Source organism: Dromaius novaehollandiae, chromosome Z (genome assembly GCF_036370855.1).
Source record: "Dromaius novaehollandiae isolate bDroNov1 chromosome Z, bDroNov1.hap1, whole genome shotgun sequence".
Classification (NCBI taxonomy): Eukaryota; Metazoa; Chordata; class Aves; order Casuariiformes; family Dromaiidae; genus Dromaius; species Dromaius novaehollandiae.
The window spans coordinates 73,334,115-73,360,809 of NC_088132.1; the positions used below are offsets into that span (position 1 = coordinate 73,334,115).

The following is a 26,695-nucleotide window of genomic DNA, read 5'->3' on the forward strand; positions in this document are numbered from 1 at the left end:
TGTTTCCAGCCCTGCATAAGGACAGCTTTACTGCAGGGGTGGATACCTGTAGCAGTGGTTCCTAGCCGCTGTGCATGTGGGCAGGGGTAACACTGGCCCTCCCCAGGAGTGCAAGGGACAGGGATTTCCTGCTGGGAAATTTCCACATATACTCCCCTCCCCCAGTTGATGCTGAGCACTGGGAATGGCAGATGCTGGGTCCCTGAGGGGCAAGTCTGCAGGTGCGTGGCATGACGCTAGGAGATGGGGAGGGCAGCAGCCTGCTTCCTCCTGTGGGTCCTCATGGAGCTGAGGGAAACAGTCAGTCCCCATGGATCCATCCCACCGGGACCTGGGGTTATTACCAGTATCCCCAGTCCTTGTAGTAACCACATTAGCCAGGTACCTGAGCAATAGGTACCTGTGAATGCCAAACTAGGCAGCTCTGCAGTCCCAGGAACAGAGCCCAGGGACATGCAGGCCAGCGCAGCCCTGCTCAGAGCAGGTTTGCATTGCTCTGGCCTCTCAGCTCATCACACCTGGGCCCTTTTCACAGCAGGCAAAGGCCGGAGGCTGTACAGCAGCCTGCTGAAGTGTGTGCCAGGAGGGAGCCAGCACAGGCAGGGTTTAGGCTGATCACTGAGGCCATCTCCTGGCAGCAGGGCCCAGGCACTGGGAAACAGTCACTGAGAGGAAGCCCCAGTGCTGGGACACTTCAGACCAGGGAGCTGGAGCCACAGCCTAGCCCTGCCTCAAAGGGTGGTGCCTGTGGGGCCCTGCAAACCTTTGCTGCTCCCAGCAGCGCCAAACCCCTGCTGAGGCTGGAGCCTTACATCAGCAAACACTGCATTGATATAACCTGGTGAGCCATCTGTGTTCAGTGAGGACATGAGGATGGGCCGGCAGGAATCCGCTGTGGAGGCAAGGGACAGAGAGAGAAAGGGTAAGCAGGTAAGCCATCCTCTCCCTGCACTGAGACCCTGGGGCTTTCCTTGCAAGTGGTAGTGGTGGTGGTGGGGGGCAGCATGACTCCCTGCAGCATGGGCTGGGTGAGCAGGCATGAGCCAGGAGCGCTCAGGGTGCCTGCATGGGATGTCCTGAGCCCACATGGATGGAGGCACTAAGAAACAGCAGCATTGCTCTTTTGAGCAGAATTGACCCAGGGATGTGTTTATCCCAGGGGCAGCCCGTGAACCCACCAGTCCGGCAGGCACAGAAGAAAGCAGGGAGGCCTGGATGGAGCCTTGCTCATACGGACAGACTGGTCTAGTCTAATGCTGAGTGTTGTCAACCAGAAAGTGGCACTTGGCCCCCTGGGCAGAGCCTGGTAGCAGTGTGGTGCTGGGGAGGCAAGCAGCAGGGCTGAGGGCAGCATCACCCCCTCTCCCTCCCCCATATTGCTCTCAGTTGCTGGATCATGGGGCAAGGACAGCCCAGCCATGCCAGCAATACCTGGCAGGATCCCTGGCTTGCGGTTCTTGGGCTGGTTGCTGGGTTTCTCCGCTTCTCTGCATGGCAGAAGCTGGAACAACTCAGAAAACTTCTGCAGGGCCTGAAGGGATGATTCAGCTGAGCCATTCAGCAGTCCCCCCTCGCCCCTTCTGTGTCCCCAAAGAAACACTCCCCCCATCTCCCTCCCACTGCTAAGGGGAGCAGCAAGGTGTGTGGAGATACCAGAGACCAGCCATGTCAGCACCAGACCCTTTGCAATAAAGGAAGCAAGAACATAGGGAGCTGCATATGCAGACACCCGTGGCACAGCCTCAAAGACATGAGCCTGGCAGCTCACTGACCCCACCTCCGGGCACCAAGACACACAGAGGGAGAGGCTCTGCCCAGCAGTCAGCAAGCTGTGGCAGGAGAGCCCAATGGTGTGATCCCCCCTAATGAAGCTCAGACTTGCCTTACAGCCAGCCAAAATAACATCTGTGATCCCTACAGCTTGCCCCAGAATGAGATCCTGTGGTACCTTGAACTCCTTCTCAAGGACGTTGTTCTGCCTCTGGGTCTCAGCTTCTCGTAGGGAGCTGACATGGCTGACGACGCTCTCCAGTGGGACCCCAGTACTGCCGCAGAGCAGGCCTTCGAGCAACACCTCGTACAAGAAGACGTACTGCTCCTGCATGGGGACATGGGTCAGCTGCACAGCCCAGCCCAGCTCCACCTGTTTGTACCCAGGGTCACAACAGAGGATGCTCTGGGAATCTGGGCCACCAGCCATCTGACTGGAGAGAACTCCATGTACATGGCCTTTCACCCCCCCTTGCTGTGGGTCCCTGAGGCCAAAAGCCTCTCAGGTGTTGCTGAGGGCCAGCCAGCAAATAAAATGACCCAGACAAGGCCATCTTCCTGTGGTTCAATGTTCTCTCTCAGTCCAGACCCCTGCTCTGAGGAAGGAAACTCAGAAAAACAGTGAACAGCTCCTCCTCTTCAAGGGGCCGAGAAACTCTGCGCACTCTATAGATGCCCTTCATGGGGTCCTAGCACTGAGCAGGCCATGGGAAGAAAGTCCCTCAGCCAGGACACTGCTGCCCAGAGGATGCCACGAGGGCAGATTTCCTGCAAGCCTGAAGGACATGTGGACTCTCACACACCCGCCTTGCCTTCAACACAGCCCTTCCATATCAGGATGACTGGCGCATACAAAGGCTGCTGCCACTTCAGAGCGTCTTAAGAGAGCATGGATGCTGCCTAGATTTGGACACCACTTTGAAAATAAGAGCCTGCAGCTTCAGCCATCTGACAGCCCCAGTCTCTGTGGCCAGACCATGTACCACAAAGCCTGTGAGTCTTTGCGTGGCCACATCCCCGGAAAGGGTGGGAACTAGAAGCTGCCATCCGCAGCCTGCAGCATGCAGGGAGCAAGTAACTCCGCACCTTGGTCTGCACCATGCTGACTCGCTGCTCCCGCAGCCTCTGCACACACTGGAACACATCCACCTTGCCCTCGGCCTTTGCCATCTTCAGGAGGAAGTCCAGGGCGATGAAAGTACCCGTCCGCCCAACCCCCGCACTGAGAACACAGAAAAGGGGAATCAGCACTGCCCTGGCCACTCTTGTCCCAGCACCCGAGTGCTCCCGGCCTAGTACCTGCAGTGCACCAGCACGGGGCCGGTAGGGTCTTCTGACACCCTCTTGTTCACCTTCTCCACTAAGCACAGGAGCTGGGTAGGGTTTCTGGGGACCCCATGGTCTGGCCACAGCAGGTAGTGAAACTGCTCCACCAGTCTTGGGAGAGCACAGCCTGTCTGCAAAGAGGGAGAAGGGGGGGACATGGCTGAGAGCAGGAACCATCCCAGAAAGCTGTGCAAATAATTGCAGGCCAATATGTAAGGAGCAGTGGAGAAAGCCATGGCAGGGATGCACCAGCACCCCCAGCACACTGACTGATCCACCATAGCTCAGACAGCAGTGGGCACAACAAAGATGAGGACTCTGAGCAAATTCACCAAGCACACAGCCACAGAATTCACTTTATTCTCTGCTTCCCCACACTGAGAACAGTTAACTTGGAGCAGTTGCTGACCTGTCTGTGCTGGAGACCTGGCAAGGCTGATTACAGGGTCTCCCAGCCAACAGCTCCTACCAGCTGCTGAACCCCCAGAAACACACTGCATCCCCAATAGCTATATGCCAGTCTTACCTTCTGCAGGCGGAATATGCGTGTCACAAGGCCTGTGGTGGTCCTTGTGTTGTTGACAGTAACTGTGAAGTCCCCATAGACCTGCTCCTGTTCTGGCCAGTACTGCTCACACTTGGTCTGTCAAGAGAATTAAGACCCCTAAGCACTAGCAAACTCATTAGGGGAGTGCTGCAAGCCAGCAGCTGTACACTGCATCCTCTGTACCACTGCTCTGCTTGTGCAGGCAACAGATAGTGCACTAACTGATCCATAGCTAAGGTACAACCTCAGGTCTTGACCAGGGCTGACATGTTCCCCCAGCATTGGAGACTTTTCTGATGCTGCACACATCCAGGGTGCTGCTACGTGCTTCCTGGGGCAGCAGCCTGCTCCCTGGGCACATGTGCTTTGATGGCAGGCCCTTTCCCTCTCTCATGCTCTCAAGGGTCCATCCCCTATACCAGGCCAAGGGTGGTGAGCTCCCACGGGGAACAGGCGGCTCTGGAGCAGGGAAGGGGTCTGGTGTGGAGCTGCTCTCTCTGCTCTTATTGATGCCTGCATCAAAGCAAAGCAAAGCAGGCAAGAAAGCCTGGACCCTGGCAAGTCCCAGGGTGAGAGGAGACTGAAATGGTTTCTCTACCTTGTTCTGCTCCACTAAGCCTGTCAGCATCACAATGACTGAAGTCTTCTCCTGCCAGATCATCTGCCAGAAATCCACCACCGTTCCAGGCAAGGGGCCTTGGGGAGGAAGAGGAGAGCACCGTGTCCCTGTCCGGGCCGTGGAAGTGTAGCTGCTCCCAGCCACTAGCACAGACTTTGGGTGCAAATGCCCAGGGTAGGGCAGATGTTCCCAGGCTACAGAGCAGTCCTGGCTTTTCCTCTGCCCAGGCAGAAACACTGCACAGCCTGGGGACAGCAGCACCTAGCAGGGATTGCTGGGTACCTTGGCTCCAGCACCCGTATTAGAGAGGGGGACAGGGAAGAGAGAGGGCAGGTGAGCCCAGGGTATGCTGGGGACTGACTGCTGCTGCAGGGGCTTCCTGGTGGCCTATTGGGGTCCAGCGGCCAGAGGGCTGGGCAGAGTATTGCAGCAGTGCAACATGCAGCCTTTCTCAGCCAGACCCCTAAGGTGACCATGAGCTGCTCCCACATTTAGGGTCTTATTTCCTGAGGAACATCTCAGCAGCTTGCATGGAGCCTTTGAGACACCTCACTGCATGCTGCCCAGAGCAGACTAATCCATCCTGGTTCTGTGCCGTCAGAGGCACCAGGTCTCCAGGTGCACTGACAGTGCAGGAGTGTCAGGCATTTGCAGGTTGCCCCATACGAAGGCCAGAGCTGTCACACCAGTCTCCAGAGGAGACAGGGCAGCTTCACAGGTGGGAGGAGCTGCGACATGCTCCAACCAGGTCCTTAGCTTGGGCAGTCCAGAGACCAGATCACAGCCTTCTTCTGTAGTCCGGCCACTGCTGAAGTGCCACTGAGTCCTTCCATGCTCAGCAGCAGTGGCCACGAGCTGAGACAGAGACCCGGGAGATACAGGTCCCCAAACTGAGCTATTAACAGTTCCTCTGCTGCTGTCCCAATTCTGCACACCCCAAAGGGTTCAGAGCCGGGACAGGCTTCTCCCACACACTTGCGGTGCCATGTGCCAGTGCTGGGCAATTCCCAGGACTGTAAGCACCCACCTTGAGCTGCAATGAAGAAGCGTGGACTCCGGTAGCTCTGCAGGAAGGAAGTTCAAAGAGCTCTGATCACACGCAATAAACATTGAACAAAGAGTGAAATAAACAATCCCTGCCCACAGACAGGAGAGCCAAGAGCGCTGGGCACGGCATGTCCAACAACGCTACTCTTGGTTAGCGTGGACAGCCAGTATCCAAGGATGACATCTCCATTCCTGTCCCCTCGCTGTGAGCGTGGTCCCTTTTTGTTAAGGATGAGAACTGCACACAAAACAGTGCAGAGTACTCCAGACAGCTCAGGGAGGATGCAGGGAGAGTGACAGCCCAGGATCTGCCAACACCTGAGGGCAGCAATGGTGGTGGATAGGACACCACCCAGGACCCAGAGCAAGTGCCAGTCCTCAGGCCACCAATGTGAGAAGGACTGTCCCCGCCCAGTGCAGTAAGATAGCAGGTATGTCTCCTGCCCCTGCAGGGCAGCAGTTCCTCCCTACCTACCTCCACGTAGCTGGCATTGATGTAGTCATTGCCAGTGTCAGAGGACTGCAGCACCACACGGCAGTGATCATCTGAAAGAGAAGGGAGACAGGAGCTGGTGGACTCCCCCTCCGGGGCAGCAGCAGAAGTGACTATTCAAGGAGAGGGATGTGATTTAGGAAACCCTAGGACTGCTGCTCCCTCCTCAGCAGTACTCCAGGCCTCAGGACACATTTGAAAGAATAGTTAATGAAATGAAAGGTGACAGAGCACAGGAGGAAATGCAATGCATGGGGAGACTGTTAATGCAAAGGCCAATATCCACAGCAAGTGGGGCGCAGAACAGCTTTAAGCTCTGATTGAAATTGGATCACCCCCTCCACTTTCCCACAGTAGCCACCTCTGGATGGGACACAGCAGCGTTCAGCAATGTCTGACAGCAGGAACAGATATACAAGTGCATGCATAATTAAGTTTGCAGGGAGACTTAAGGAGCAGAAGAGGATTCTCCAGCTGCTTATAGAATCGTAGGGCCAACACGATCATTTGGGGAAAACCCTGTGGGTTTCAGTGACTGCAGGGTCACTGAAATGAGAGGAGGAGCTCAGTGTTGTTGAATAGCTAGAGGGGCACTTACACCCACCCAGTGCCTGTATTGCCTAGCCCCCCTCCAAATCCCTGTGGCAATGTCCTGGGAGGCTCTGCTTACATGGGACGATGCTCTTGTAGCGGTTCTTGCCCTGATTACATAGTTCCTTCCCGGCATCGCAGGGATGCAACAAAGTGGAGACCAGTTTCTGAAGGGGAAGAAAATGAGCCCACTCTGGATTAGCACGTGTTCTGGGGCTGGCCAAGGCCGACTGTATCACACATCCAAGGAGAGGTTGAGTCTGGATGGACAATGCAGCCAAACGGTCAAGCAAAGCTAAACCAGACCTGATACTCTCCCAGACGCCCAGCACCGTGTCTGTCGATGACTGATTCATCTTCTGTCTGCTCTGCCTCTACTTCTTCCCTCTTGAACCTTTTCAGAGCCTCCAGCAGTTCCTCCACCGGGATCCGTGTATTCATCTTGTTCACACCTATGGGGATCATAAGGCCAGCAATTTAGCGTGTACCTGATGCCTGGCCTTGGGAGGGGGACGTTTGAGGTTGGGACTGGACTGGCATTGTGGCGGGCAGGACTCTACCAAAGCCATCCACACACAGGTCCCTCTCCCCTAGGAGGTGCCCCTTCCCCATGCCAGCCAGCTCTCCCTGCCTTGCTCCCATAAGGACCTCAGAACCCCCCTGCCTGTGCTTTTAACAGAGAGCCTGTCCAGACAGGGCTATCAGGGTCTCTGCTCATACTGCACCTCCTCGACATCTTCTCAGGGGGATAGTGCTGTTGCTCTCATAGGTTTTTGAACTGTTGCGCTTCCTCCTGCAAAACAGCAAGTCAGACCAGCAGAAGTGAGAGACACAGAGGAGAGGGCATTGTCCATGCAACAGCCCTGCCTCCCACTTTGCTTCGTCTCACAGTCCACTTTGCACATTGCCTGGCAGTGCAGGGAGCTGGATGTCCCATGGCAGCACAAAGAGCAGGAGAGGTGAGGCACATACTGACCTGAAGAGTAGGAAGAGCAGCAAAATCCCCAGTGCCAGGAGTGCCACGACCAGTGCTACTGCCATAACCACCACCATCCTGCCTAGCTGAGGAATCGGCTCCTGCCCTGCAACCAGCACAGCTCAGACTCAGGTTTCTGCACAGCCCGAACCAGACAGTGGGACATCCCACTGGGGGAGTGGGAGGAAAGCAGCTTTTCTCACCTCCCACCACAGGCTTTGTGCTGGAGAACAGCTAAGCCAGAGCAGGAAGAGTAGATGCTTGCCTGGCACAATACTCTTCAGCATGAGCACTGTCTCTCTGACTGTCCCCAGGCATAGCTAAAGCCTGGTGATGTGTTTGTGTTAGTGGGGCTGCACATGTACCAGTGAGCAGTAAGACTAATATGCAATATGAGATGATGGCATAGATGCACAATACCCAAGGCTGCCAGCCGTGCCACCCCCTCCAGGCCACCCTGCATTGCCAGACCAATGATGTGTGTCAGCTGCTCCACCCAACCCTCTTCAGGATCCTTTCCCAGGGAAGGCATGCTGCTTTCAGCATCTGGAAGAGCTGTCAGAGATGAGCTGGGCATACTCCTGGCCAGCCAGAAGCCTCCTTGTCCTAGCAGTGTCCCAGCATGGTGCTGGGGCAGGTGAAGGTGAGCAAGAGTCAGTGGGCCTGAGAGGCAATTAGGAGAAGGGGGATTTTTTTCCTAGCAGTGCACCCCATGCTTCAATATCACCCACAGCACGGGTCTCAGCACCAGGACAAGACCAGGGGTGCCCAGCCAGTCCTAAAGACCACCCAGCTCTGACATCGTGATGGAAATAAGCAGTAAATACCATGGAAACAGAGGCCTGGAGGGAGGCCAGCAAACATCTGTGCAAGCAGCCAAAGATTGCCCTAGGCCCATCCACCAGAGTCTCAAGATCATAGGCATTTGCAAGATCATGGAAGTGAAAGCTGGTTATGGTAGCATGCATGTGTAAGAGAAATAAAAGGTTTCCTCTGCCCTCCACACCAAGACCCCACTGCCCTTGGGCTAGGCCAAACCTTCTCCAAGGGAAGTGGCCAGCCTGGGAAAAGGCAGGATGCGGGAGGGTGCCTTGGGCACAGGGTGTAGGGCTGAGCCTGGCCTGGAGGAGAGGAGCCCACTTACCAGAGAAGCTGTAGCAAACACAGGTGAACTTCTCTGCCTGTTGGGGAAGACAGGAGGGAGAGCTCAGGCCACTGCTGCCCAGCTGCCCGCTCCCAGGAGCAAAGACCTCCATCCCATGGCCACAAAACGTCCCAGCTGTGGATGAAGCTCCCCAGCAGGACCAGGCTGCCAAGGTGCCCCAGCTTTCAGTGCATGGGGCAGGAGCAGCCCCCACTCTCTGCTCTGCTGGGGATGGGGAGGAGGAAGAAGGTCTGCCCTACCCTGAACCCTGCGAGAGGCTACCTGCTGCTGGCGGTGAACGAGGCGGAGAAGGACCGTGTAGTTCCCGTCCGGCTGGAGGGGAGCATTGTAGTAACCGTGCTGGCGAGTCCCGTCACCCAGCACAAAGTCGGTGGGGGCCGTGAGGTTGAGCACCGCGGCCACGTAGGCACGGTGCTGCAGGCTGGCGTCGAAGGGCTGCAGCTCCCCTGAGCACACGCCTGCCACCGTAGCGGTGTCCTGGGTCACAGCGACAATGAGCTGGTGCTCCCTGCAAGGCAGGGCTGTCAGAGGGGCTGGGGACACAGGCAGCGGGAGAGCAGAGTGGAGGGAGCTGCGGGGAAGTGCTGCCCCTGGGCAAAGGCTCCCCGGGACAGAGAGCAGCTGAGCTCCCCAGAGGCTGCACTCACCTCACTGCCCCGTGGGGCTGGGTGATGGGGCGCAGGGGAAGCACGACCGTCCCTTGGGATGGGGAGATGTCACGAGCGCCGCAGGAGCTGACGTTGAGAGGGGCGGAGGTCTCTGAAGAGGAACCGGAGGGCCAAGGCTCAGCAGGCAGCAGAGCACAGAGGGGCCCTGCGCGGGGCAGGCAGCAGCCCACGGGCAGCGCAGGCTGCAGAGCTGCCCCGGCTGGTGCAGCTGAGGCCACGCAGCCATTCTGCGGGACGGGGGCGGCGCTGGGGCCTGACTGCCCCTGCATCTGCCCTGGCAGAGCTGCTGGTGCAGCCTGGGGCTCAGCAGGGAGAGGCAGGCCCCACCGCCCCTCTGCATGGCAGCCTGCCACACTCCACGGCCACCGCAGAGGCACCCCGTGTGGACCCCTTACCCAAGCCGCTGCTGAGAAATTCCTGGCGTGACACAGCCCCGGCACCGGCAGCCGTGAGGCCCTGCACCGTCACCACGTACGTGCGCCCGGGTCGGTGGTCCGGCAGCGTGTACTCGGTGACAGAGCTGTTCACCCTCAGCCGCTCAATCTCCAGGAAGCCGGCCTCGTGCGCACTCCTGGCCGTGATGCTCAGCTGGAGGAGGACAGAGAGCTGGAGGGGAGCAGTGCTGAGCTCTTGCTTGGGGGCAAGGCAGCCCGGCAGCAACATGCTCATGCTCGTGGGGCCCCTGCCCCTGGCGCACCAGGGCACCGCATCCCCTGCAAAGGCAGGGAAAGCTCGCGGGGTGCAGTGACCCTGAGAAGGGCCCCACGTAGGGTTGTTTGGGCCCCCCATAGGTTGTCTGGGCCCCATGCTGGAAGCATCAGGCTTGTGGGAGCATGGCAACATGGAGGTGGTTCATTGAGAGAGATGTATATGCATTTAACGAGCCCCAGGCCAGGTCGCTGGTGCATAACTGCAACACCATGGGTAATGTGGTGACACTCCCCCCCAGAAGCTCAGCCCTGACTTTCTATTTACTTTTCTTTTTCCTTTCCTTTCCTTTCCTCTTTTTGCCCAAGAGAGTGTTGATTCAAAGCCACAGAAACGGTTCTTGTCACAAGCCCCGGTGTCTGGGAGCAGAAAGCCAGCTGGCACGGACTCCCAAAGCTCCTGTGGCCTGGTCTTTGCAATGCAGCCATGGCCCCACTCCCGTGGCTCCTTCAGGAAAGAGCTCACAGCAGTAGAAGCAGCAGCATGTTGAGGCCCCCTTTCACCCTACGGACTGGTCTGTCCTCAGAGAGGCCATACAGCATGCTGGTAAGAGTCTCAGGCACCAAATACTAGGAAGCAGGACTACACTGTGCCAAGAGCCCTGACTTGTCACAAAGACGAGGCACTTCTTGCCACACACGGAGGGCAAGTCAAAGGAACTACGGACCTCTCCCAGAGAAACGGGGCATTTCAGAGGAGCACTCCTCAGCTGAGAGGAATCTGCTGCACCAGAGGTACAGCAGCAGAGCAGCAACCAGGAGGAGGAGGAGTCGCTCAGAGCAGTCCTTTACTCTCAGAACGGGACAAAGATTTCCAAGAAATGCCGGTAAGGCAGGAAACATCTCTTATCTCCAGGTGGCTATGAGCTGGCTGCCCCTGTGGCTTCCTGTAAGCCAATGAACATGTCATGAAGTACTGCACACCGGTGTGCAAAGCCATCCAAACAGCGGGCTCCGCACAGCCGAGAGGAAGCCCACGGGACAGGGAGCACTCAGCACTTCTCCAGACAGCACCGGAGCAGGAGGAACACAGACTGTGAGCAGAAAACGCTCACACTTGTTAGAGCATGAAATTCACCTCCACAGGACCGGAGGTGGGGGAACTGTGGCTCGTCACAGCTTTACCTTTCCTGCTCTCCCCGCCTGCATGCCCAGAGCAGCCCCAGCAGGGATGCCCCTGGCAAGCTGAGGGAGTAGCCCTGTGAATCCGGGCTACTCTGGTACCTGGTATCCAAGGATCTGCCCTTTGCAGGAGGGCAGCGCCTTCCACCTGAGCAACCCGGTGCTGGGATCCAGTGACAGATTCTCTGGTTTGTCCGGCACTAGAAGCACAGGAGGACAGAGTCATGCACTGGGCCGGGCAATGGGGCTGAGGCCAGAGCAGGGTGCAGGCAGCTCCTGGCCCAGGAGACGGTCTGCCACCTGACCCCCCAAGCAGGCTTTGCACCCCAAAAGGGCAGACATACTGCTGCAGCTGTTGCATTGGGGAGGGTGAGGAGGGCATGTGCTCTGCTCTAGGGCCCTGCACAGCCCCTGCCCCAAATCCCTGCAGGCCCCAATCTCAGGACCATCACCACAGGGAGTAGATGCCTGGGTTGAGCTGCAGAGGGAAAGGTGCATTTACCAGCCTCCCCCACCTGCGGCACAGCCCAGGACTGGCCTGGCCTTGCTGCACTTGCCCATGGACACATACCTGTTTCCTCTGTCTGGAATTGCCACGTGAACAGGACTGTGCTGGGGGGCAAGGAGATGGTGACGCTGTAGACAGTGAAGGGCTGCAGAGGGGGGCAGGTGAATGTTCCCTTCTGGCCCTGTAGCATCTCCTCTCCCGTGACCTCCTTGGCCTCACAGGGAGGGGAGGAAGGCTCAGCCAGACGGCACATGGCCCGCATGTGCTGGCAGGTGTCAGGGAACCTGCAGGTCCAGTTCAGTTTGATGCTGGTGGCAGAAACCTCCGAGGTACCAGGGACAACCTGGAGAAGTTCTGTGAAGGAAACATTGCAAGCGCATCATTTCCTTCCCTTCCCCTCCTGCCTCTGCAAGGATGCTGCAGTCAGAGAGCCCTGCTGCCCACCCAGCAGGGAGGAAGAGGAAGCATGAGGCTGACTGACATGCAGTCCCTTCATGTCTCTGAGTTGGGGAGCAGGAGCAGTTTGGGATCACGGTATGCTAAGAAGCCAGGCATGGCTTAACGGGCATGTGCACATTGCTGAAAGCACCTGTCCCTACTCAGTGTTTGTGGGTCCAAGCAGTTCCACAGCCAAGCATATTTGGCTGTTGGAGAACTAGCCTTTCCATGCTGTTAACAAGACCCAAGAGAAGGGGGGTATCCTGTGCCCTGGCACAGTATGAGGAGGGATGGAGCTCTAAGACACAGTATGAGGAGCTCTCCCCACAGCATTTCTAGGGAGGGGATGAGGGGAAGAAAGACCCCACACTGCTTCCCCTAGGCCTCCTGGGAAAAGCCAGGAAGAGTAGGGAGCTCCAGGGACTCTGGGCACCAGGGAGGGCACTGTCCAACCGGCATTTGGTTCAGGGGCCTCAAAGCTCTCACTGCCTAGTCTGGGCATGTGCTACAGGACAGGCCAAGACAGAGTCAAAGGGACAAGACAGGACAGCCTCAAAACTTGGGCCAGGCATGGAGATTCACCCCATGGCCCCTGCTCATGGATCACAGACTGTCAGAGGAGCATCATCCCCTTCCTCTCCAGCCCACATTCCCATGCTCCCCTTGCTCAGAGCTGCTAGCAGGGAACTGGCCCTGAGCCCTCTCGCTTTGGCCCAGTCAGAGGGCACTCAGCAAGTTGGGCAGCAGCAGAGGACTAATTGTCACCAAAACTTTGGGGACATCTAACTGGGATTCTCAAACAGCACAAGTTCACCCTACCCTCCCTTGGCAGGGATATCCGTGCCCCAAGCTGTGACTACATGGCACTGAACCTGAGCCCAGCATGGAGCAGGGCCCACGACCAGTAAGTGGGGGGCAGGTTGCGGCACTATCACAGCTGCATGGGACATAGGCAGCAGAGCCCACCACAGTTGTGATTCAGTGCAGCCCACAGCCTGCACCACACACACTTGTTCCATGCCCAATGCTTTATCCTCTCTCCCTCCAGCAAATACTCTTGGGCTGTCAGGGCCAAAAGCCCTCAAGGAGCCCCATGTCACCTACACACCATCACCACAAGCCTCCTGCACACACAAAAGCTGAAGGCTGGAGTCCTGCATGCCCAGAACCCTGCCCTGGCCTGTTGTGGGCCAGGCAGCATAAGCCCCTTCATGACAGGACCTTCAGGGACAAATGCTGGCACCTGCCACTTTCCACTCTGAGGTGTGCCTGGGAACACTGGACGAGGACAGGGTAGGCTTAAGGGCTCCATCAGGACTGCCTTCAGCAACACCTACTGATACCGTGGCCTGGAAGAGAGCCTGAAATTTTGTGTGCACACACAGCCTGCATTTTCCTGTTCAGGGAGGGCAGAGCAGGGCAGTCAGGAATGCTCCTGAAGCCTCCCTTACCAACGCACTCCACGTTAGATCGAATGCGGATCCAGCCACCTGTGCCATTGCTCCCCATCCAAACTTCTCTGTATACAGGTTTCCCATGACTGATAGACTGGACTTCACTTGCACATTTGACTTGGGAGAAGGATGGATGGAGACCCTCAGGGCAGCTCAGCATGACTTCTTCATTCTTTTTGTAGGTTGTGTGGTCTGGTGCCAGCTGGAGTCTTTGATCCCACCGGGGCCTTTGGCACATTTCTGGCAGAGGCAAAAGAGGATGTGGGCTGGTCAGGGTAGTGGGGAGATGATGGGGGTGTCAGGAGTCACCGGTGATGGAGTCCAGCTCCCAAAAGGAGAGGGGAAAGTGACACACCCCTTGGTCCCGACATGACCACTCAGCCCAGCCTGGTGGGAAATGGCTCTCCTCGTGCACGTGAAGTGGGACTGACCACTTCTCTGCTCTGCCCTTGTGTCCGTGGACACTCTTAGCCCTCTACCACATCCTGCAGCAGGGAGTTTCCTGGCACAATCACTTCCTGCGGGAGGAGGCTCCTGGTGTGATGGGAGAGGTCTCTGCTCCTCCACATTCCTGCTCCCTCAATGCCACAGTGAGAAAGCAACTCAAGACCCACTGGGGCCTTTGGCATCTTTCTGCAGGAGCAACAGAAGGGAGAAGCGGGCAAATGGCAGTCAGAGTGGGGAGCTGACCAGGTGCAGCACGGTAGATGACGGGAGTGTCAGCAACGGATTCCAGCCCCTAAAGGGAGAAGGGAAGCCGACACGTGCATCCAGCCTCACCTTCTGCACTCAAAGAGCAACCTGCTTCCCTGCTCTGCACTCACAGCCATGGACACGCCTTACCCTCTCTGCATCCCACACCAAAGAGTTTTCTGGGGCCATTTGCACCGTGTAAGGACACACCTCCTTTGACTCCTTTGGTCCTGCCACCTTCCCCACTCCTTAGTACCTTGCTAGGAAGAAGACCATGAAGCAGCAGCCCAACCCATCCCAGGCTCTAGCACACCCCCTCCACAGCCTTGCCCAGCTGAAGAGCCCTGTTGTCTTTCGCACTCCTTGCACCAAGGTGGGGTCAGCCTCTGTGCATCCTCCTGCCCTTGCCCTGCCTGCCCCAAGATGCAGGGAGCAGGCCCGGGGAGCCACGGGCTCATGTAACATGTGGGGTGGCTCCCCATCCCACCTCCCCTGTGCTCTGGACTGCCACGCACAGCCGTCCCCACACGTGGTCGAGCTCTGCCGTGCCAGGGCAGCTCCACACCCACCAGCGCCTGAGGGAGGCCATCGCTCTCCTGCCCCAGGAGTCATCCCTCTGCTACACGGGCAGGCAGGCAACACGGGAGCAGGCAGACCTGCACCTTCCAGGGTGGCACCAGGAGGTGCACTGGGGAACAGGGCACCTCAGCCAGCACCTCAGTGAGAGCCTCCAATCTTGCCCCAAGCCCTGGTGCTACATCTGCGGGGGCCCACGCTTGGCCTCCCCAGGAACGACCACGGGTGATGCCAGCTTGCCCGCCTGTGGGGAAGTCATCTCCTGTACCCTGGCGGCCTCTTCCACCAGCATGCACAGGAAACACAGCAGCAAGGGGGGACTGTGGCATGCCTGGAACTCAGCCAGGCAGCATCATGACTGGCCACCATGGGTCAAGGCTGAGAGGGGACTTGGAAGAGCTGCTGCTGCTGCATCACTTACTGGTACACACCACGGTCCTCCCAGTGTGGATCCAGCCGCCTGTGCTGTTCCTCCCCCACCAAGCATCTTTATATATTGGCTTTCCAGCACTCAGTCGCACAAATTCCCTTGTACATTTGACCCGGGTGAAGGATGGCTCCAGGTCTCCAGGGCAGGTCAGCGTCACTTCTTCGTTCAGTTCATAATGGCTTTTCTTTGGAGAAAACCAGAGGCGTAGGCCCCACCGGGGTTTGGGGCACTTTCCTGCAAGAGAGAAAGCATCAGCCCCTTTATTGGGCCTGGGGGATGCTCAGTGTGGGGAAGGGAGGACAGCTCAGTGGCAGCTCTTCATTCAGCCCATAAAGTCTCTGCTCCAGGGCAAAGTGGAGCCTTGGGTCTCCCTGGGGCTGCTGGCATCTCGCTGCATAGAGAAGAGGTGGGAGCCAGTGGGCCAGGAAGGGGCTTGCTGTGGGTCTACAGCTCCTATGAAATGGGCAACAGCTGACAGACTGGTTGATGCCTGTGGGCCATGACCAGGGAGAGGCCAGTAAGCGTGTCATCATGGTGGGAGTGTGTCCCCACCACCTCCTTAGGTGAACACATGGACAAAGCCTTGCTTAGAGCAACTTGAGGAAGTCTCCAGATAAGCAGACATGGAAGGCTTCAACCTGCCCAAGATCTGCTGGGAGCGCAACACCGTGGGGGGGCAACAATCCCGGAGATTTCTGCAGGGACTTGGGGATAACCTCTTAGCACAGCCACTGCATGGGCCAGCCAGGGCAGAGGCCTTCTGGAACATGCTATTCATGATGCAGAAAGAGCTGGCTGGGGATGTGATAATCCTCAGTGGCAGCCTTGGCTGCAGCGACCAGGAAAGAGGGTTGTCTGAGAGCCCAAAGGCTGCAAGGAGGGCACATAGCAGAGCACACAGCCCAGCCCTCAGGAGAGCAGACGTCTTCTTACTCTGGGCCTGGTCGGGGGTTCCCACGGGAGGCAAAGGAGGTCAGGAAAGCTGGCAGGTCTGTCAGGACAGCCGCCCCCAAACACAAGATCGGTCCATCCCCATACTCAGGGAAACGAGCAGACGTAACAGGGGACCGGCCTGGCTGAGCAGGGGGCTGAGCTGCAGCACAAGAAGGTAGTATATGGGAGGTGGAAGGAGTTTTCTGGGACAGCCAGCACAGAAGGTCTGGTGCCAGCCCAGCACCCTGGGACACGGTGACGTGGGGCTGTGCTTACCCTCGCAGGTGGCGGTCTCGTTCCACGAGCTCTGGCTCCTGTTGGAAATGCATCTGACCACAGGGACTGATGGCTGGTAGCCCCCAGCACAACTCAGCTGCACCAAGTCATTCAAGGCATAGCTGGTCTTGTTGGGGGTAAACTGCAGCTTGGGGTCCCAGCTGGAGGGGGCTTTGCAACTTCCTGTGTGCAAAGGAAATGAGGGAGAGGCCTGGGGTTCACCAGGCTCTGGCAGCATCTGTGGGGTGATGGGAGCTCATCCAGAGGGGTGCCAGGCCCCTCACTTCAGAGGGGTTGCAGGGATGAGCTCCTACCAGGATCAGGCCCCTGGACTGACCCCCAGTGCTTTTACCCCAGTCATGGCAGGGGCAGCACAGGACGGTTCCTGCAGGCGCGCCTGCCCACCCTGCACTGTCCCGCGCCTCTGCCGAGGGGTGCCATCCATGGGATCCAGCAGCCTGGTGGATCTGCCCCAGAGGTGGGGCTGTGGGAAGGCACCAACCCCAGTTGCCACCACACACCAGCATTCATGTCACGCTGCTGCGCAGCTCCTAGCACTACCTACGCATGCCCATAAGCACACTTCTTTCCTGAAAAGAAAAAAAACACTCAAGGTGCCCTTTTGCTTTTGCTCTGCAGGTCATGTTGGAGATTTTCTCCTCTCTGTCCTTTGCCCAAACCACCCATGGGTTCCCAGGACTGGGTATCACCTGCCCACCTCCCCTGCCATCCCCTGCTTGGGAAGGGCAACATCTGCACATGTGGGCTGCCTGAAAGGACTCCATAGGGGCTACAGGTTCTGGTGCTACTCCCCAGGGCCTGGGACATGAGGACTACCACACACCCAGCATACTCACTGAGGCAGGAGATATCCCAGTCTGCCCTGTTGTCTTCCACCTCCATGCAGGTGGCAGTTAATTGCTCATCTTCATCTTCGGAGTCCCCATGGCAGGTCATTAACACTGTTTCATTCACCTGGAACTCCTCCTTGTTGGGAGAAAAGCTCACTGCCCAAGGCAAGCTATCCATTTTGCATGTCGCTATGTGGGGAGAGAAGAACAGGCTGAGACGGCACACTTGTACCTGCCTGCAACTGGACCTGCCCTACGAGTGTAGAGCAGGCACAAGGAGGTGCCCAGGGCGAGATACAGACACTGCCCCTTCGGGAACCGCCACACGGACTGGTGACGCAGCACCAGCGGGCAGGGGTGCCTCCTGCAGCTCCTTATGGAGTCTCCGTCTCAGGTGCACATCCTGGCCCCGTGTCCCTTTCTTGCTATCAGAGGTGACAGCATCCAACAGGAACAGCTTTTCAGAGGCAGGATGCAAGGTCAGCCCAGGACACACGTGTATGCAGGTAGCACATGAGGCCAGACGTCTCCCCACACTCCGGTAGGATGTCTCCCCTTCAAGGCTGAATTAAGGAGCTGCCGTAACCCCTCCTTTGCCCTCTCCTCAGTTATGCTGGTTACACCAGGCAAGTAGCTTAGCTTTCCACTCCCCACCCCTGCATAGGATCTGCCATCTGGCATAACAGCTTGCACGCTGCTATTCTGATATTAATACACAGCAGCTCTTCGGGTGCCCATCGCGCTGATACTTATTGCTTCCACTTCCCTCAGTGGCCTGTGCTGCACAGATGGGAGTCGTTCACTGCTTTGTCCTGTGAACATTTCACATGTGACTGAAGCAGCAATTCAGGTTCTGAGGAGTTAATTGGGCCCAGGTGTGCAATTGAAATTAGAGTGAATCAAGAAGCTGAAGTACAGCAGAATCTGTATTTAGTGAGTCTGTATGTCTGTTTACACCAAGAAAAATTCTCTTCTTCGATGCATGCAGGATAGGAGTGGACATAAGAAAACCCACAGGTTCTAGGCAATCAAAAAAACTGGAATGTGAGAATAAAACTTCAAACAATTTTGCACCCAGGCACAGACCACTTAGTAAATCACTCAGTGCACACTATTCCTCATATAAGCAACTCATACCTGGCCTCACATTTGGACTCAGCAGCACCCCTGTGATCTTACTAAGTGACTGGACTGAATTTATTTAATTCCATTCACTGAAATCAGCATATGGAGTCAGGTGATGCAGACAAAATGTACAGCATTAAATTAAATCTCTCCCCAGATTTTTCTGCTTGTAGTTTTTAGATAAAAATTTCATGCATGACTATAAATTTGTTGTAATTTACTTGTTATCGCATTATATCACATTTCAACATAGGCTGCTCACTTTTAAGATGGTATCATTGTTTTTAAGAGCATAATGAAAGAAAAGTGAGTCACAGTTTTCAGTCATAGAAAAAGTCTCTCCATCATGCCTATTTCCATAAGCCTTTTAGAAATTTTAGTAGGCAATTCTCAACCCAAGAAACAAAGTAACTTCTCTTAAATGGAGACATTTAAAGATTCTTTCAAGTGCAGATTATCAAAATGGTTATATTATGGAGATGTCTCAAAATTTTCATGTATTCAAGACAGAAATTATAGAATCCTTAAAGCTGTTAGCAGATGGGGAAAAACTACTGGTAACTTTCCATTACAAACCTCAGTTTGAAATGATATTTAACTATCTGCATGTTTAGCTGCATTCTGCAGCATATGGATTATGCAGCTGATGGAAGTAAGCTTCCATACTCATTTTCCATTAGTTTCTATGCAGAAATGGTGCTATCTCTTCATGACACTAATTAGAATCTCTCTCCACTGACCAGATATCAATTTTCATGTGAAAATAAGAAAATCACCTAAGAGCACTCTTTGTCCAGCAAATCTGGTTGTAACTAGGCAAAGGTTTTCCAGAGTTACTGGGGTCCTGCCAGGCACAGAGAGAGAGTTTGCACTGCCTTGTAACACACGTGAATAGCATTAGGACTCACCATGAAACCATGATTGCTCTGCACTCCTCGTGCAGCAGGCCAGCAGACCACAACAGCTGCATCACCTCAGCCAGGATAAAAACCCTGACAAATAAATGGGATGAAATCCCAACATATTGGTAAATCAAGCAACAGTGCTTTCAGCCAGATGAAAACTATCTGCAAAGGTATTTCCAAAGTTTCATTTTGCATTTCAGTGGCTGGGATCGCTTCTGCATGACATTTGTGCAGTCACAGGGATCCTTTCAGCTTTGTGTCACTGCATAAACATGAACAATCCTTGCTTGAAAAGAGATCCACAGCAACTGGCCTCAGGCAACCGGCAATTTGAGGAAATGAAACACTGCCAGTGGAAACATCTTCTATTGAGCCGCTGGAGCCCAGGTGGGCACAAGAGCTCACAGCACAGCTGGTGTCTCCTGGGCTGCCCCCAGCCCTGATCTTTAGCTCAAAAGGATCCCTTTTCTTTGTTTTTTTTTTGTTTTTTGTTTTTTGGTTTTTTTTGTAAGGGCTGCCACAGATGCCAGGAGCTTTTACAGCGTCCTCAGTGACATGAAAACTGCCAGCAGCACAGGACATGGCAACCTGCTGGGCAGGAAATGAGGAGGGAAAGGGAAATTCTCCTTCACATGAAACCTGCTGACAAAGAGCAGGTTTTGAGAGATATCTGGTCTTCCTACCAACATCAATGCCCTGCCAGCTGGGGAGGGGGGGGGGATGTTTGCAACTGCATGTCAGAGCTCTGCCTTGCCTCCCCAAGCCTTTGCAACAAAAGATTTAGTGCCCTTAATGTGGTGCTACATTTTAAACTACTTTTTAAAAGGCTGCTTCTTGCAATTGTTATTTCAGGGGTGTAACAGTGCAGATTTATTATAGCACAAAGGAGAAGTATGCTTTGTTTGAAGTTTGTGATTCCTTTTTATTAAAAGGCAAAGCTTCCGCAGGCCAAAAATAGTTGTAGTCAACATTATGCTGCTTAGTGCTGATAAGCCAAAAAGGCAATGGATTGATTCAGCCCTTAGTTATGGGGCAATTCAGTTAAATAAGAGTAAATAGTTGCTGTGTAAGTCTCCTTGGCTTGGGGAGGAGTTCGAAGGGACCCCTTGGGCTGGGCTGGCATAAGGAGTCACACATTTTTGACTAGCCTGGCTCCCTTTGCCTGGACTCCAGTGAATCACTTCTCTTAACCCTGGGCCTTTAACATCCTTAACCTTTTACCAGAGACATCAGCATCTTTTCCCTTGCCCTTGTTCACATGGGAAGGACCTGGCAGAGGTACAGTTTCACCCCGGGTTGGTTTAGACCTCCCATTGGTGTCTGCTAGGTGGGGTGGTTTCTGAGGGTGGCGGGATGCTGCTGCAACCAAATGCAGTTTCCAGTGTGGCACACGGCAGAGGTGCACAGCTGAAATGTGGCTCTGTAATGACAGAGTGTAGCCACGAGCTACAGCTCGTGGTCAGCAGCCACATCTCACATTTTGGGCCCACAGGCTACACTGGCGAGCAGTCCCGTAGGCAAGTCCTCTTGTTTCTCCTTGGATCCATCCTCTGCAACTCGCCCTTCCCTTGCCGGGTCCCCTGAGTTGTGTGGGTGGGCATTAAGCTCATTTTCCCTCCATGCCAGCCCCTCTGCACACATCGGCCTGAAGGATGTGGCCCTGCTGTGCTCACACATGGGACAGGCACTGGTCGACACAGCGACCAGACCCAGGCTGGGCAGATACCATGTGGGGCAGAGCCACGCAACGGCGGTCTGAGGGCTGGGTGCAGAGAGATCAGAAGAGACAGGCAGAGGCCACAGCTAATCCCAGTCCTTGGAGGAGCTAGAGCCTGAAAAGCACTGCTATGGAGGAATGCACCAGCCTCAGAAACTAGTTGGGGAATTAATGCTATCTGACAGAGGGACAGATATTAAAAAAAAAAGCTCTCTTGCCTTGGAAAGGGACAGTGTACACAAGCGAGACAGCCTGGGAGGCTGCCAATGCCCATTTACCTCCCACAGGCAGAGCACCCTGCTAGCAGCATCCGTGCCTGCAGAGCACCTCCAGGACTTGCCTTCCACAGGACCCTGGTGCTGCCGAGCAGCTGAAGGCGTCCAGGGTGTCACAGCATCGATGCTGTCTGCATTAAGACATCTGTAGCTGCTCAGATCCCTTTCCGCTGTCATTTCTGATGACCATCTGAGGGCAAAGCCTGGAAGTCTTTGCTTCCTCATGGAAGGGGGAAGAGAAGACACCCTCAATCTGTGCCTGCTTTTGCCTCAAGAATATCTGCAAGCATAACCCAGCTCAACCTCCCTTCTCCAGTAAGCTCAAGCCAAGGAATGTAATTATTACTTGAGACTCACTGGTCTGAGTCAATCCATGACTGCTGGAGGCGGTGGGGATGCACAGGTTGCGGGGGACTCAGCTATAATCGTCCTCTTTCTTGCACTCCTTCCCCAGCCACTCGGTAGCACTTGCCGAGGGCAACGAGATCCTTGGAGCAGAGGAACCTTCACTCTGTCCCAGGGCGGGTGTTTGTGTGCTTTTGCAGTGCCATCGGCCATGGGAAGTTGCATGGGGGTAAGTGAGTCAGAGCATATCAGATCTGCCCCGGTTTCACCAGTTGTGCAAAGAGGACAGACACGTGTTGCCTTCGCCCAGCAGACTGGGCACTGCTGCGGAAGGGATGGTGCTCAGAGAGGAAGAGGAAAGAAACACTCAGCAGAGCTTCTAGCATTGTAGGGACTAACATCATCCCAGGGAGCAAAGAAACAGTCACCCAATGCTTTTTTTCTTTTTAAACACCTGCACCGTAGTACACAAACAACCACCCACAGGCCCCTCCGCCCCCAAGTAGAGGAAAGAGGCTGAGACAAGTGAAATTTCAGCATGGAAAATATGGTGTAGATGTGACAAAACACACACCTCTCATAACGTGTGATATGTGCTCATTGCAGACCGGAAAATGCTAGACTCCTTGGAGTGGTAATAAAAGGTTAATGCATTTGCCTCATATAGTCAAAGATAACTGTTACATTTTTCTTCATTTGATATTATTAAATGAATATAGGCCTTATTATTATTGTTTAATACCCATGAATACACTAAGTATTTCACAGAAAACATCCAGAATGTCTTGCTGCAAAGGCGTTAGTGAGTGAGTCTGGCAGGCAAAGCAAAGCCCTAACGTGCCCTAGAACAGGATGTTGGAGAGGATCAGAAGAAAGAAGAAATAGCTATTCTGGTTATTCGGGTCAGATTCCTGGGGTCGGACCTTTGCTTGCCAGGAGAAGATACATGTTCTTACACAGTGTTATCCAGTACATGGAGAATAAATGGCACTGTGAAATTCAAGGAGCAGCAGGTGAAGGTAAACCCTGTTTCTACGGCAGTCCAGCTGTTCACCAGCTAATATATGTGAAAGCAAAGCGTATTGCTGGCACTGGCGTCTACCCTGCATTTAATACCCCATGTTTATTGGCACGAGCCAAGAAAGCCACCACTGTTTTCACTAGCGGAGAGAGGTATTGTAAGCAACTGAGAACACACACATTGGTGCTTAAAGCATCGCCATGCTCACCGCTGGCAGCCAAAGCCACTGCATGAGTCTTCAAGAGCAATCGGCAGTGTGCTAGACCTCAGGGCTGCTCTACATGTAAAAGGCACCAAGGAGAGGAGGTGATGAGGCAGAGTATTGAACTAGGCATTGCAGAAGAGCAGGGGAAGCAGCAGCACTTCAACCTTTGCTGCGCTGCCACACAAAAGGACATTTGACAGTCTTAAAAATAGGTGGTGAAATAATCGTTTCCTGAATCTGTACTCTGGTTACAGACAGCAAAAGCATGGTGGAGCACACAGTTCACAGCCAGGGTGTAACACAAAATCTTCCAGTGTGAGTGTGACCTTATTTTAACTAACACCCACTGACCCGCCAGTCATTGCATCCATGATCCTAGTTAGGACTCCTTGCTAGCTGCTAATAAATCACTGCAAAATGTTAAGCAAGGCTGATGAGAAAGGTGCTAGGGCAGCCTGGATGACAGACCCTTCCTCTGCAGAGAAAACCCCCCAGAAGCTTTCCCACTTCCCTCCAAGTCTCACTGGTCTGTAAAGGGATGAGGCTCTTGTACAGGTGGGATAACCCAGGGGAGGAAAAACCCGGTGAGAACAATGCAGCAAGACAATAGGGGACAATAGAACAATGTGCCTTGTTCAAAGCGCCCATCGTGGCACAGCTGCTGGGGTGACAGTGCGAACAGGGAGGCGCTGCCCCGGCTCGCACTGCACACCGCACGCCAACCACATCCTCTGCTGCAGCTGCTCGCCTCTTTCCTGCCCGCTCCTTGCAGCGCTGGCATTGCGCATGCCCTGGCACGCTGTTGTGCCACCCAGCCTCACTTCCTCAGAGAGTCCAGGGCCCCCACAGCCCACGGTACTGCCGCAAATCCCTGGTCCCCTCATCCTCATCCTTGAAACTATCGTGATGCCTGCCGCTTTTCGGGAACTGGCACTGCCAATGCTCAGAGCAAGGGGATGGGGTGACGTGGGGGATGGGTGCACTCGGCATGTAGGAGCCCTGCTGCGGGGCAGCATCATGCAGCAGGAGAAGCTCATCCATACAGGGATGCCCCCCCCCTCCCCCCGCCCAAGCATCCCTCCCATCTGGCAGGGTCATAGGAGATGCTCAGGGACACCTGGAAAGGGGGCCTTAGGCTGTGTCCTGCCCTGTGCCCCCCATCTCCCTTGCCTGACCCTGCCGCACTGCCCCATGGAGGCCTCTGCTGCCCCAGGGATGTGGGAGGTTTATGGGACCCTGATCCCCTCCTGGCCATCCCTGATGTCCTGGCATCAGCGAGATGAGGCCCCTGAGCCCGGTCCCTGGGATGGGATAAGCCCACATGCTGAGGACACAGGCAGGGCTGCCTGCACCACTGGGTGCGGCTGCCACATGTTTTCGTTTCGGTTCCTCTTTTCTTGGACACTGAGGTGCAAACTCAGCAGCACCATCTCTGCTGCAGGTGGCCCCAGGCCCCTCCTGGGACAGCCAGGCAACAGCATCGTGCAGAGCACACTGAGAGGCTGCCGGCTCCCCGCTGCGTCTCTGCGCGCGCGGTGCAGCCAGGTCCTGGCCTTAGCGTGCCCACATGCGCCGTGCTTGTGGGTTGCAGAGCCGTGCAATGCACATGCTGGTCCTGCACGGGATCCGGGTGAGGGGAAGCCACCGCGGGCAGGAGGATATCCTCCATTGCGGGCTAGCCCTCGGTTTTTGAGTGATGGAGTGCTGTGCTCACAGTCACTGCAACCACAGGGACGCCTCCCCCCGGGAATAGGCTCTCACGGTCCGTGTCACGCAGCACAGACACTGCTGTTGCTTCGCCAGGCCCAAATTCAAATTGTCACGCAAAGATCCCCATCCTGTTCCCAGGTCTCTGTGACAGCCAGGGTCTTTAGTCAGCTCCTTTTTTTAACTTGAGTCAGTCCAGAGACATCCCCACAGCAGGTCAGGACAATGTGAGCAGTTGCCAATTTAATGATTTTTGTCACCTAGCCTAAGCAAGATTATTTTAGAGAAAGACTCAGCTTCAGACAGATGCAGAGCAACACAGGATCACAGCCCCTGGAGCCGAACCCAACTCTCACACCATGCCAAGCTGGACTGATTCACCAGCCTCCTGGTAGGTCATACAATGTTTGACCCTGCAGAGACACATTAAGTGACTCTGCTTAGATGCAAATGTCAGCCTCCTTACTCAGTTTTGCTGACAGATGCTAGAAATAGCAAAACAACCATAATCCACTCTTAGAAAGCAAGCCGTGCTGCAAAGCACCTCTGCCTGAGGCTGGGGAGGCACGTGCTCTACGTTCACTGTGCATGTCTGTCCCTACCCCAGGTCTCCATCTGCTCTGAGCTGATCAGGGGAAGCTGAGGGCTGCCCGTTACTGGGAGGGCAGCATCCCTCCAGCCACCAGCAATGGGTAACATGACTCATGTGCTCATTGTCATGGCAAGTCACTGCTCACAGGTTTCCCTGCAGAGACAGTGACTCACTCCTCTGGCACACCAGCTGCTGGTGCAGGGTGCACTACAGACACTGGCAGCCCTGGGGCACAGCACAGGGGACAGGATGCAGTCTCCATAGGAAGGGTGGGCAGAGCCCTGGGAAGTGCCCCTGGCCCTCCTGGGTCTGCAGAAGCCCTTTAAAGAGCAATCCCACTGAACTGCTGATCCTACCTCCCAGGATCTCTGGGGAGAGCAGACTTCCCCGCCAACACAGAGGCTCAGCTCACAGCTCCGGAGGTCTTTGCTGAGGACTATCACCCATCACCCCTGCAATGGGGACATTGCTCTGATGGCCCTGGGAAAGCCAAGCACTCCTGCTTCTAGGGACACTATCCACTCCCCAAAGGAACATTATGGCCCCCGCACTCTCGGAGGCTTTCCCAGGACCCCGAGGCTCGCTGTGCTTCACCCCCCAAACACAGCTTCACCCTGGCTACACAGCTACCCAACTGATGCCCGACTGTCTTGGGATTGATGTAGTCGTCACGTCCATCCTTCTCCAGCACAGCTGCTCTGAGCCAAATGGAGTAAAGACTCATTGCAAACTAACAGAAAGAGGAGCAGTAAAACCTCTTCTTGCAGACACAAAAGCAAAGAACAAGTCAAGTCCTACCTATTTCCTTGGCTTCTTCTAGGACTTTAGGATCAGGGTCTTCCTGTCTCCACGCAGCCAGCAGAGGTGCAAAAACGAGGAGAAAGGCCCATCTCAAGGCCATGTTAGCATAAAGTTCCAGGGCACAATTCAGGTCTCAGGCCCGCTCGCTGCCTCTTAGTTCACCCGTCCAATTGCAAGAGGTGCAAGCACGGAAAGGAAGCAGCCACACAGAAATTGCATGTGGTGCAAGAGGCTTCCTCATTGGAGAGGGAACCTCCACCAGTGTCAGTGCTGCTTTCATTCTTCTCTTTTGTGCACCGGGGCAACAGGCAGCTTCACACCCCTTTTGCAATCTCACGGCTCTTTGAGCTCACATCTCCTGAGAACCACCTAGTTTTCAGCCTTTCTGACAGGAGCAGTCGCTAGCCACAACACCTGGCATGATTGCTCTCTGCGCAGATCTCAGAAGTCCGAGAAGGACATGTGAACATTGCTAATTCATAGTTCTCCAGACCTGGGTTTTTTTCAGGAACATGCAACTTCCACACTCATGTGGAAAAGTCATGCAGAGACCACATCAGGCTGTCAGGACAACCATTCTCTTTGTTACTGCCTAAGAATTTAGGAGGGATTGTGAAGCAAGGGCACCTAAAGTGCACGGGAGGTCTTATTTACCCCGAAGTGCACATTTTAGGCTGAGGTTTTGGCAGAAATGGCTGGGTGCTTGAGATTGGGCTGAGGGCAGATGCTCAGGAACAAACTGTTCTGGGGCCTGGGAGCACAAGTGCTCTGGCTGGTTGTGCCACAGGGACGTCCTTGGAGGGGGAACAGGC

General features: G+C 55.2%; 1 protein-coding gene across 1 annotated transcript in view; it reads right to left on the reverse strand.

The window, feature by feature from the left end:
• The window catches only part of LOC135324810 (receptor-type tyrosine-protein phosphatase kappa-like), a 29,548-nt gene extending 3,407 nt beyond the window's left edge, over nucleotides 1–26,141 (reverse strand). The window contains exons 1-24 of the mRNA XM_064501753.1: nucleotides 25,881–26,141; nucleotides 17,197–17,379; nucleotides 16,340–16,522; nucleotides 15,122–15,364; nucleotides 13,429–13,671; nucleotides 11,603–11,893; nucleotides 11,134–11,231; nucleotides 9,598–9,790; nucleotides 9,182–9,293; nucleotides 8,796–9,042; nucleotides 8,514–8,550; nucleotides 7,370–7,475; nucleotides 7,119–7,186; nucleotides 6,700–6,845; nucleotides 6,473–6,560; nucleotides 5,785–5,855; nucleotides 5,290–5,326; nucleotides 4,242–4,339; nucleotides 3,623–3,739; nucleotides 3,070–3,227; nucleotides 2,857–2,992; nucleotides 1,949–2,098; nucleotides 1,432–1,531; nucleotides 813–892 (exon numbers count right to left, since the gene is read on the reverse strand). Of these exons, the coding sequence (XP_064357823.1) occupies nucleotides 813–892; nucleotides 1,432–1,531; nucleotides 1,949–2,098; nucleotides 2,857–2,992; nucleotides 3,070–3,227; nucleotides 3,623–3,739; nucleotides 4,242–4,339; nucleotides 5,290–5,326; nucleotides 5,785–5,855; nucleotides 6,473–6,560; nucleotides 6,700–6,845; nucleotides 7,119–7,186; nucleotides 7,370–7,475; nucleotides 8,514–8,550; nucleotides 8,796–9,042; nucleotides 9,182–9,293; nucleotides 9,598–9,790; nucleotides 11,134–11,231; nucleotides 11,603–11,893; nucleotides 13,429–13,671; nucleotides 15,122–15,364; nucleotides 16,340–16,522; nucleotides 17,197–17,379; nucleotides 25,881–25,983 (3,288 nt within the window). The 5' untranslated portion in view covers nucleotides 25,984–26,141. The remainder of the gene's footprint in view (nucleotides 1–812; nucleotides 893–1,431; nucleotides 1,532–1,948; nucleotides 2,099–2,856; nucleotides 2,993–3,069; nucleotides 3,228–3,622; nucleotides 3,740–4,241; nucleotides 4,340–5,289; nucleotides 5,327–5,784; nucleotides 5,856–6,472; nucleotides 6,561–6,699; nucleotides 6,846–7,118; nucleotides 7,187–7,369; nucleotides 7,476–8,513; nucleotides 8,551–8,795; nucleotides 9,043–9,181; nucleotides 9,294–9,597; nucleotides 9,791–11,133; nucleotides 11,232–11,602; nucleotides 11,894–13,428; nucleotides 13,672–15,121; nucleotides 15,365–16,339; nucleotides 16,523–17,196; nucleotides 17,380–25,880) is intronic.
• Between the last annotated feature and the right edge of the window lie 554 nt (nucleotides 26,142–26,695).